Source organism: Danio rerio, chromosome 12 (assembly GCF_052040795.2).
Source record: "Danio rerio strain M-AB ecotype USA chromosome 12, GRCz13ab, whole genome shotgun sequence".
In the NCBI taxonomy this organism is placed as follows: domain Eukaryota; kingdom Metazoa; phylum Chordata; class Actinopteri; order Cypriniformes; family Danionidae; genus Danio; species Danio rerio.
The window spans coordinates 18697696-18710352 of NC_141032.1; the positions used below are offsets into that span (position 1 = coordinate 18697696).

The window sequence follows — 12657 nt, forward strand, 5'->3', positions numbered from 1 at the left end:
TTATAACCACAACTCTAGATTGCCCACATACATCGGTTTTGACCCTGTGTTGACGATTGCTTGCCTGACCATTCTGTTGAATAAATTCTGCATTTGGATCTGCACTCCATTGTTAGCACCCACTTCACATTAAACAAATTTACTTCTGCCGACATAATTTACAATCTCCAGAAATGTATGTTATGTTTTCAGAATGAGCCTGTGTTGGCATCATGTGTATGAGTAAATCAAATCATGCACAGTGGCAAAAGTGCTTTAATGCTTTTACTGCCTTTAGCATTTATTTCATCTGAAAAACTGCAGAAATTTTTGTAAACAGGCACTTTTTCGGAGTTGGTAAAGCCACATTTTTCCATAGAGCATCGGCAGCAACCAGAAATATAGTATCACCTTAAATGTGTATAACATCACTTTTGATCAATTTAGACCAGAACTTTTAAGTTCTTTCTTTAACTTTTGAATAAAAGTGTATATAATCGAAATTGAAAGGGTTTGACATTAGCTAGTTTTCCATCCAAAGATGCAAATTAAATTTAAGTGCAAAACTGGAATATTGTATAAAAGACTTGCGCATAAAGCAGCGTTTGCATCCAACGAGTCAAAGAGATGAAAATCGTCACTTCCTGATTTAATAGCGCCAAATTTCGAAAATAAAAACGTAATTTACAGAGGTAAGAGAAGCTGAGTGAATTTTTCTTTATTTATTGAATCACTTGCACCTCAGAATGCGATGCAAAATGAACTTTTGGTGTGATTTGAAGGCATGAACATAGGCAGTCTTGATTCTGGAGGTCATTAATAACATAATAACAATAATCCTGAAATAGTTAAAATTAAAATAATTTTTATTGCGGGAGTTTGGCATAGTTCTGATCCACTATTCTGATTGGGCAGAACGAAAGTGTGCTCACTCAATTGGCTAGTAGGACTGTCACTCACAGACGGCTGTCATGCATTTGCTATGGGTGGGGGAAATTAAATAATATATATATTTATATTGCAGCCTCTTGTGATTAGCTAATTGCAACGTTTCAAATTGCGATTCGATTTCGCTTACTTGCACAGCCCTTGCGCATATTGAAATTCATTTGGTAAAAGTGTTTCCATCAAAGTTTATGCGCATCTTTTCTTATCGAATAAAAAGTTTATGCTCCTCAGTTATGTGCATATGTTTTTTATGCAAATTTAAAATGTTAAATTTATGCGCATCATGGCGTTTCTATCAACCAATTTTTAATAATACACTTTATAATAATATAATGAATTAAATAGGTGAATGGAAACATAGCTACTGACAGGTGAAAATCTGATGTACCTGCTTACACTGCAAACATGAGAGCATAATTCACATTCTAGCTTATATGTATGTGCGCCATATCCGAACTGAAAAAAAAAAAGACTGGAATTGGGTCACTTGAACCATGCAGTGTAAAAATGCAGCCTAAGTGATTCTGAATTCAAAGACATTCTCAAATATAATTCTGATGCACAACCCTGTTTAAAAAATGTATCTTATCTCCATCTTTAACCTACTCCAATCCAAAGCCCTCCGCATTTGAAATGGCAATAGTTAACTTTTGCCTCAGTTCTTTCTTGCTCTTGTATGGAGGTAGACAGATCTGGTTGAAGCACGTATGTGACACCGGCAGCCTGCAATGAGAATGAATAAATAAACTTTAGAGAATAAACATGTATGATTCACCATAATTAACCATTGCGATGATTACCAGTCAGTGGAGACATCAATCTTTGAGATCTTGAAGTTGAGGTCAGCCATCCCCCCCACAGGAACGCGGTCACTTCCTGTGGTAAAGTGGAGCAGTTTCTTTTGCAGCTCCAAAGGAAAAGCCAGAACAACGTCCCAGAAAGCTCTGCAATGCCAGAACAAACGGTCACCTTTGCAGCGATAGGTCAGCATATGGAGGTATGATAGTGACTAACTGTAAACAGGACATGTACCGGATGGTGGGGTCAGTCTTGCTGTAGCCTTCATACTGCACTACTCGCTGCAGAGAGCCCATGTCCAGATTAGGACTTCCACAAACCAGGATCTCAACCTCCTCTGGCCTTAAGAGCTAAGTACAAAATTAACAGATTTATTGACATTTATAGTTCTACCATTTTTGCAGTTAGATGCATTCAAAAAACAACATTTTAATAATCTGTAATAATAATAATAATAATAATAATAATAATAATAATAATAATAATAATAATAATAATAAAATAGCATGCGCACTACTGTTCAAAAGTTTGCTGTTGTTAAGATTTCATTCATTCAGTCATTTCATTCAGGCTAAGTCCCTTAATTACCAGGGGTCACCACCGCGGAATGAACCACCAACTATTCTGACATGTGTTTTATGCAGTGGATTACAGCCGCAACCCAGTACTACGAAACACCAATGCACTTTGGCATTTACACACAGACTCATACAGCCAATTTAGTTTATTAAAGGCACCTATAGCACTATGGGGAAAATTGGAGTGCTCGGAGGAAGCTCTTGCGAACACGGGGATAACATGCAAACTCCACACAGAATTGACAACTGGCCCAGTTGGGGCTTGAACCAGCGATGTTCTTACTGTAAGCCCCAGTGCTTGTTAGGATTGAATTATTATCATTTATTTTAAGGGGTAAAGAATTCTGTGTGAAAATGGGGAAATCAAATCTGAATATAAATAAGTACATAAGTTTATACAACAGTTCTGTCTGGTTCTCGAATCTGATTGGCTGATAGCCGTGCAATATTCTGCAATATCAGAACTTGTAAAGCCTCCTAATCTTTCTGTAACTTCAACCACATAGAGAGACAGCAGATCAATAAACTCACTACAGTTTGACAAACATTGCTGCTGTTGTACAATATAATGTACTTTTGAGGCTTTTTAGGTGGGAATGTAGTTGTTTTGATTGCAACTATGCAGTTTATTTATAAAAAAAAAGTGTCTATTTTAAATATATATAATTTTTGAGATACAAAGCAGGGCAGCCGCGCGCTCCAGAGAGGCGCCCGAGACGCGAAAAAGCGCGCACAGCGGCCTCTCGCGGATCCGCGATAACAAAAAAACGCTCGAATATGTACCTCCCGGGACGTAAATCGCGGTCCGCAGAAACATCCGCGGGGCTACGTTTCCACAATGAGCCCGGGTTGGAATTATTAGCCACCCCTGTTTTCTGTTTAACAAAGAACACATTTTTTCAACATATTTCTAAACATGATTCATGATGATAGTAAATAATATTCTACTTGATATTTTTCAAGACACAGCTTGAAAGTGACATTTAAAGGCTTAACTAGGTTAATTAGGTTAACTAGCCAGGTTAGGGTAATTAGGCAAGTTAATGTATAATGATGGTTTTTCTGTAGACTACTAGTGTTGGGGTACTCGAACTTGGATTCGGACTCGAGTCCGGACTCGAGTCCAGTTTTGATTGGACTTGTCACGGACTTGGGAAAACTTTTCCTGTGTGACTCTTGTAAAGACATCCCGCTATCATCCCGATTCATTTTCCAATACTTCCACCTTATGCTTAATCTTTCAATGAAAAGTGAAAGCACCGTCAACACAGCCAATCTCAAATGCGATAGAACTGCAGGAGCTGTTCAAGAGAATTGTGCTTTCCCTTTATTTTGGCTTGAAAGCATGTTAAAATGAATATAAAAATGTTTGCATTCACTTCCATTAAAGATGTGCGTCGATCATCACATTTCTGAGTCAGTGTAGCCTTTACATGCTGACTGACGGACGCGTTCCGTATAATAAACTCATCCCAGATCCCAGATCAGCTTCTGCTTTTGAGGGTAGGGTTAGGAGAGTATAAAGATTGTGTAAAATTACAGTAAATAAATGATGGTTTAGCAAAAATGTTGTAATAATGTTGCTTGGAGTTGCATATTATATTAAGTCAATATAAGCACAAATTAATTTAATGTAGAGTTATATTCAAATCCAGACAACATTCAGAATGGATAATCACTGGACTAAGTCCACAAATTCAAGCAATAATTTAATCTTTTTAAAGATAGAATGAGGTTTGACTTTGACTTTGTGTAAAAATGTATATTCAGGTAATATTTTGATGAGAGACATTGGAGAGATTAGGTCCACAATGTGAGTCTTCTGTGTGAGAATAAACATTACTGATTGTGAGCAGCAGTATATATCTTCCCTACATGTTGAATATGCAAGAGAGAATCTGATAATGACACATTTCTGATTCTATTTATATGTAGTCAATGCAGTGTGTATTGCACAATTAATCATCTCAAATGTTTCATTTTAAAATGATTCAGAATTATGCATAGTTGTATGCTGATGTCATCATCGCTGTCTTTTGAACTGAGGACCAGGACCATGACCTATCCTCAAAAGCCACCCACCCTCCATTTATATATATATATATATATATGACATCAGCATACAACTATGCATAATTCTGAATCATTTTAAAATGAAACATTTGAGATGATTAATATATATATATATATATATATATATATATATATATATATATATATATATATATATATATATATATATATATATATATATAAAATTATTATTATTATTATTATACATTTAATATTCTAAATAAATAACAGAAATTTGTCGTAAATGTAACTGGAACACAAAGACACAACAGGAGTGATATATTAAGATCATTTAAGAAGTCTTTTGCAAGAATATTATTTTAATTTGTCAATTCCATAAGATACAAAAAGATATGTTTTATAGAATTATCTGTGGACTGCACGGTAGCGCAGTGGGTAGCACTTTCGCATTACAGCAAGAAGGTTGCTAGTTCGAGCTACGGCTGGGTCAGTTGATGTTTCTGTGTGGAGTTCGCATGTTCTCTCCGTGTTGGCGTGGGTTTTCTCCGGGAGCTCCGGTTTCCTCCACAGTCCAAAAACTATAGGTGAATTGATGAATTAAATTGGCCATAGCATATGAAGGGAAGGGCATCCGCTGTGTAAAACATGCTGGATAAGTTGGCGGTTCATTCCGCTGTGGCGACCCCTGATTAATAAAGGAACTAAGTCAAAAAGAAAATAAATGAATGAATGAATGAATGAATGATAATTATCTGTTGTCTTTTTAGACCTGAATAGTGAACTGTTGAAGGCCTAATCTTACCTGCCTGACTCTTTATCCTTCTTTTCTGCTTCACAGCATGTTTAGTTAAAATAAGATCATCATCATATTGTTTTAATTTTTTTTTTTGTCCAGTTGCAAAACTTACACAGGTTTTACAATGCATAATCGCAGCATATTTTTTCAAGGTGTCCCAGAGTTGCTATTTTGAATGTACACTTGCTTTATTAAAATGAAAGAATGTCCAAGACAAAGCTAAGTGTCTTATGAGTATATCTACACTAGCAGTGGAATTTACTGGAATTCACCTGAAATCTTGCCTAGGGTTCCAAATTGGTTAGGGCCGGGCCTAATCATGATCATGGTGGATTATCATGCGCGCACGCCTGCTTTAACACACTGCAGCAAAGCAATAATTTTAATGGAAGAAGATGTCAGCCTCACTGGAAAGAATTGATGAAGAGAATAGACAGTTGAAAGTTGAATGAACAGATAAGTTTGTGTTTATTTTGCCCTTAACCAGCTCGAATCAGTAACCTTCTTGCTGTTAGGCCATTGTGCTACCCACTGCGCCACCGTGCTGCATCTTATGGATGTTTATTAAAAACAAGTTATGTAATATCAATTGTTTCATACCTTTGACCTTAATAAAAAAATTCAGATTTGGACCTTTTAATGTTGACATTGAGAACCCCTGTTTCAGGCTATCATTAACAGGTAGACCCAGATCATGAGCCTAGAAATCTGCACTGGACTATTTTTTCAGTCTGATGCCCGCTGGGTTTTATTTTGCACCCAATCGCCCCTGCTATTTATTCACTTTTTCTTCATTTAAAACAAAATTCTTCTGACTGTTAATGCCCTGTTAAGACAGCGGTGAAGCCGAATGGTCTCTCTTTGCTGAATCTTTTATGTTCTGTGCTGATCTGGGTCAGTCGGCATGAATATGGTTTCATTTTATGGTTTCATTTCATGGTTTCATTAGCCTCCTTGACTTTTTTTCTCTCGTTTGACGAAGCAAGGAAATTTTCACAATATGATAATATTTTTTTCTTCTGGAGAAAGTCTTATTTGTTTTTTGGCTAAAAAAAAATAATAATAATAATAAAAAAGTTTTTAATTTTAAGGAAAAAATTATCAGCCCCTTTAAGCTATATTTTTTCCTGATAGTCTACAGAACAAGCCAGTGTTATACAATAACTTGCCTAATTACCCTAACCTGTCTAGTTAACCTAATTAACCTAGTTAGGCCTTTAAATGTCACTTTAAGCTGTCTTGAAAATATCTAGTAAAATATTATGTACTGTCATTAAGACAAAGATAAAATAAATCAGTTATTACGGATGAGTTATAACACTATTATGTTTAAAAATGTTGAATGTTGAGTGTTGAATTTTTTTTTTCTTCGTTAAACACAAATTGGGGAAAAAAACAGGGGTTAATAATTCTGAATTCAACTATATATATATATATATATATATATATATATATATATATATATATATATATATATATATATATATATATATATATGCTATCAGTAGTAATAAATATAGATAGTCATAAATGCTGTATTTTCCCATTGGTGCAGATAATACACAGCAAAATAAAGTAATATTAGTGTAAAATGTCTTCATGTGCATGACACTTTCAAAAATCTATCTTATCAAAATACAATTCTTGACACACCCTGCGTGTACACAGGCTGCTCTGTGCAATGTGTTGAGAAATAGACAGACACTATGAAACACAGAGAGAGAAAGATAAAGATAGATCTTTAAGCTCCTGATTCGGCAGCAACGGCACAAAGTACCGATCAGTCATGTCCTTCCCCCACCTCTAGCCCTCCCCGCCACACACTACACCAGGACCAGAGTCAGATATAACCGTTACAGAGGATCTTACATAAACAGGCCAGGACACAGTCAGCTGTTGCATAATCATTAAAGAAAGGGAGGGTCTAAAGTTGGTCATGGCCAGCAAAATCAGGCCAGAGGAGGTCTGAAATCATGATTATCTCTTCACATTGTAACAACATTTCATTGCTGTTTGTTAACAACTGGACACATGTACAGCTCATACCACAGCATAATAAAAGAAAAATACTAATAATAAAAAGTAAAAAAATAAACTTTCACAGAAAAAAAAAAAATGTTAGGGTAACACATTGACATTGGTCAACTTTCCCAATAGAATAGAGAATACTTTTACAACATTTATTAGTTTAGGTTCATGCCAATTTCCTCATAATAAGTTAGTTTAAACATTTAGTATTAATGCATTTTTTTCATTTATTCATTTTCTTTTCGACTTGGTCCCTTTATTCATCAGGGGTTGGCACAGCGGAATGAACCACCAACTAACCAGCATATGTTTTTACGCAGCGGATGCCCTTCCAGCCGCAACCCAACACTGGGAAACACCCATACACTCTCGCATTCACACACATACACTACAGCCAATTTAGTTTATTCAACTCATCTATAATGGGCTTCTTTGGACTGTGGGGGAAACCGGAGCACCTGGAGGAAACTCATGCAAACACAGGGAGAACAGGCAAACTCCACACAGAAAGGATCCAGCGGGGGCTGGAACTAGCGACTTACTGTGAGGCGATTGTGCTACTCACCGCGCCACCATGCTGCCCCATATTGTTTTTATGCAGTTTAATATTTGGAATGTCCACCTTTTGCTGTAAGTGTCAATATATTTTCAGAGATTGTCAACACTAATATAATCTCATGCCCAGTGGTGAGAAAGAGTACTGAAAAAGCAAAAGTAAAAGTCCTTAAGTAAAAGGACCATTACTTGCCTAGAAATGTAGTGCAGGTAGAGTAAAAGTATCCGAGTAAAAGTAGACCTTTCAAAAGTACTCATGAGTAGTGAGTATTACACTGTTAAAAGCTGATGCATTTACATGTAATTTGTGCATGTGTGTGTAAATGTAACATTCTGTAGTGCATTTAGTTATTGTCCAGCAAGCACACAACGTCATAAAGCGTTAATATTAGGTTAGATTTAGGTTGTGATGTCAGATTACCAAAAGTCAATGTCTAGCCAGTTGCTAAGGACAATCTTATTTTGATCACCAATAACAACATCAAATGATTTTGATACTTGGTTGATTTTAAGGTTGTGATGGATAGTGACCAAAAACCAACGTTGAGCCAACATCTTAAACCAACATCATACTGACGTCAAATACTGACAATTATTTCTCAGGTATGGCAGCCAAAATCCAACATCTGATAGGCGCCATATTGGTAATGTCCACACAATGTCAAGCTGCAACATCATTAGACGTTGATATTTGGTTGATTTAAGAATGGACGTTGGACATTGAAGTCGGTCTGACATTAAGGTCTGATTTCAATCAGATTTTTTGTTTCCAAACAAAATGCAACGTCTCAACGACTTTGAAGCAGTACAACTTCAATCTGATGTTGACGTCTTGTACCTGCTGGGTGTTTAAGATCATTTCGGTCTTCATATAGTAAACATCTGTCATCTTCTCATCAGTGACATGCATCTAAACACTCTCTGGGCCAATGCGTGTAAAGATTTTAGACATCTACTTGGACAGTTTTAATGCTTCTAAACAGTTTGCTGCAATTATAAATCACCCAAGTCTTGAGGTAGTCCATTATGATGTGATTTACCTCTTTACTTCTATGTGCAATTCGATTGGACAGGAATCACTGGACAGATTTTTCTAATCCCCATAGACAAGAAAAAATAAAGTAGAAACACTAGCCACATTTCCACTATGGGGCCAGTGCAAGCCAGGGCTTTTATTGGGCCGGGCCGGGCCAATCGCCCAGGAGGTTGAGTAATGAGGCCAAAATCATGTCACGTTTCCACTGTCGGGCTAGTAGCTCGCAGCGTGTCACGCAAACACCGCCCCAAGAACGTCCCCAGAATCAAACATCACACAACCCGCCCATTTCAGCGGAAATCAGACAGATAAAACACACCATGGAATCATCACGAAATGAAACCATTTAAATGAAGACAACCGAAACTTGTTACTGTACAGCAGTACATTATATGTCTATAAGCACAGACCTGTGTATTTCCATTCATTACAAATGTTTACTCACCGACCGACTGTTGGCATTGTGCATCGAGTGCTCTCTCCACTAACGGAGGGACTCAGCACAGTGAGTGCACCATCCATAATATAAAGCCACAGAAATTATCCATTATAACTCAGTATGAAGTGTATTTTATAACATATTTATTTTGATAGACGTCGTGTTAAGTGTTTCAGCACATAAGAGCAAGTAGCCTAATAAAATATAGCCATATTTGCATATATTCACTAAAGCTCTACATTTAAAGTTTCATTTATAAATTTGACCACGTCATATAAAAACATTAAAAAAAATTTTAAGGACACAGAACACATTTTGTGTTTGGACTTTTCCCCAATGCGTTTAAAGTGGCCCTGCGCAGCACTGGTTAGCTAAGACTATTTTAACAAGATATGACACTATATTGTTTAAAGATTACGAAAGTGGGCACGTAATTTGTTAAGTTTTATGTCTTTGTGTTGTATTCATGTTGTGTATTATCTCCAAAATAAATTTTAAAAAAGCCCCGCGCGGCATCATCAGAGCTGTAAAGGGAGCGATCTTTTTCACGGTCTCACACACACATACAGGCATTTGAACGTGCACAAATACAACTTTTAAATTTAACAAAAACTCTAGAAAACCTTTACTGTCTGCTGTGTTTTTAATATGGTGTAAAGATTATTATGCGTTATTGAAACATCAAGGAGGACGCAGCAAAGAATGTCACTATAAATTAAAACTACTTTATTATTTCATGGAACAGCCTTACATTTAAAAGGGAAACATAATGATCATACATAAAAAGACACCATAAGGCTAGATGTTTTCTTTCCCTTATTTATTTATTTGTTTGGCCCATGTACTCATGTACGCCTCTCTTTTCACTCCTCTCCGAAGCCCCAGCTGGCCCTCTTTGGCCCAAGGTATTCGGCGGGCCGAAAAAGGCCAGCCGCTGGCACAAGAAAGCCCAGATGTGGCCCGATTAGGCCCCGGAAGTGACAGTGGAAACGCGACTGGCCTTGGCTCACTCGCTTTAGGCGCGATAGTGGAAACGCGGCTACTGACTGTGAAATAGGCCTCACTTGTTTTTTCCACTAGGAAAATGACCTAAATCTCCAGTTATGGTTTAAAATGGACAAAGATTACTTAGATATTTCATTCCTTTTCATATGGGTATCGTAATAGCCATTTGAACAAAAACAACTGAACATACAGAAATATGCAGATACAAAACTGTACATATACTGTACAGTCAAGCCTGAAATTATTCATACCCCAGGCAAACTGTAAATAAAAGTTACTTTTATTCAACAAGCAAGTTTTGGGGGGTTTTGACTGGAAATGACAAAGGCTTTTCCAAAAGCTAATAAGACAATGTACAAAAGGCATCATTGTGAAAAAAAAAATTTGCAAAATAATCTCACAATGGGGTAAATAATCTTACGTCAAAAAAGAAGATTACTCTTACTCTTAACCATTAGCCATTTATTTAGCTTGTTTTAAGGTAAAACTCAAATAAGACAGTATATTTTACTTGTCTAGAAAATGCTTACTGTTTTAAGAATTTGTAGATATTTTAACTAGACATAAGACAAATGAATACATCTTTGGCAGTGCGCAGCATCTCGAGGGAAAAAAAAGAGCAGAGCAACTGGTGATTGTGCAGTTCAGTGAACTCGGACACAAACCAATGACTCACAGGCTGAACATTCCTAAAAATGGTCTGATGAAATAACTATCCCTGATTTTTTTTCTATGTACATCTCTTGATTAAAGAGCAGTCTGAGTAAACACCATATTGGGAAGTCAAAATCGAGGTGGAACCATCGCCAACATAAACATACATGCAATTTGTGATTTTACCCTGGTGAACAGTGAAAAACAGAAACAGCACATTATCCTAAACAATTTAAGTCACAACAGTTTTTAAAAAACAAAGTTTTGCAGTGTGAAAGAAAATATGCATTTAGTAAATTTGGTTTGGTGAACATACTATTCCAGCACAGTTTGAAACACTCTCTCGATGTGTGATTAACACACAATGATTTTAATGAAGAACTATTACCCTGCAGCAAAATGCAGGGAATGTCGACTACGTGCCAACATGCATATCGGCAAAACACAATAACAAAACTTGATCTGCAGAGACAAAAATACATGCGAAAATCAGCACAGCAACATTAGAGTGCCATCAGACATTATAAAAAAAGTCCAAAGATAAAAAAAATTACAATTAAAACAAACAAATAAAGATATTTAAAAATGCAGAGATATCAGAAAATGTCTGAAATTATCTATATTGTTTCTCTCATTTATTCTGTGTATTCTTTCACACAATGTGCACATTCAAAGGGATATTCAATTTGGGCACCTAATTGTATGTTTGGGTCTAATATTAATTTTTTACTAATAATAAAACATTTTAATCCGTAATTGTTTTAATGATCAATTTAACAAAAATAATAAATAAATAAATGTAATTCATAGGCCTGTCACAATAATCAATATATAGACTTATCGCACTATACGTGGACATGTCCTCAATCATTTTTGATGTTGCAATATATATCGTCCATACATACAAACATTTCTAACCACATTTCAGCTGATTGTGCAGCCTCTCTATCTCTATTGAAGCTGTCAGTGTCAGTATGGTTAAAACACTACAATATCTACTAAAAATTACGATTGTATATTTTTATGTGGATGCCTGATGACTGAAAATAGATCCGTTACTTTTTCTAGTTCTTTTTACCACAGACATTTTTGCTAACATTTATTATTATTATTATTATTATTATTATTATTATTATTATTATTATTATTATTATTAATTATTTGTTTAGGACACTCTGATTCCAACACATAATTATTAAATAGTTAAAATGACTATAATTAAATGAAATATCACAAAGAATAAAATATAATGTGTTCTTTGGAAGAGTGTGCTTGTATTATGATGGTATTATATTGGTCTTAAAATAAAAATAATAATGTTTAACTCAATAAATTTTGTTGATATATTTTGTACAAAAAAGATAAATATTGTGACAGGCCTAATTCATCATTAAATAGTAACTAGGGCAGCACAGTGGCTCAGTGTTTAGCACTGAGTCCCAGCTGGACCAGTTGGCATTTCTGCAAAAAACTGTGGAGTTTGCATGTTTTTCCCATGATCGTGTGGTTTTCCTTCGAGTGCTCCAGTTTCCCCCACAGTCCAAAGACATGCACTATAAGTGAATTGGCCGTAGCGTATGAGGGCGTATGAACGTGTATGGGTTTTTCCCAGTGCTGGATTGCAGCTGGGTGACATCTGCTGCGTAAAACATATGCAGCAATAGTTGGTGATTCATTCTGCTTTGGTGACACCAGAAATAGAGACTAATGCTGAGTTCAGACTGCATGATTTTAGCCCCGATTTTGACTCACCGACAGGTTTTCACACATCACACAGTGTGAACTATCAAAGACTATATCTAGAGCT

At 35.9% G+C, this 12657-nt stretch overlaps 1 protein-coding gene across 2 annotated transcripts in view; it reads right to left on the minus strand.

The window, feature by feature from the left end:
* Positions 1 to 254: 254 nt before the first annotated feature.
* The window catches only part of hectd2 (HECT domain containing 2), a 43452-nt gene continuing 31049 nt past the window's right edge, over positions 255 to 12657 (minus strand). For both annotated transcript variants that reach the window (XM_087276050.1, XM_087276049.1), the window contains exons 19-21: positions 1960 to 2075; positions 1728 to 1871; positions 255 to 1650 (exon numbers count right to left, since the gene is read on the minus strand). In XM_087276050.1, the coding sequence (XP_087132176.1) occupies positions 1530 to 1650; positions 1728 to 1871; positions 1960 to 2075 (381 nt within the window). In that variant the 3' untranslated portion in view covers positions 255 to 1529. The remainder of the gene's footprint in view (positions 1651 to 1727; positions 1872 to 1959; positions 2076 to 12657) is intronic.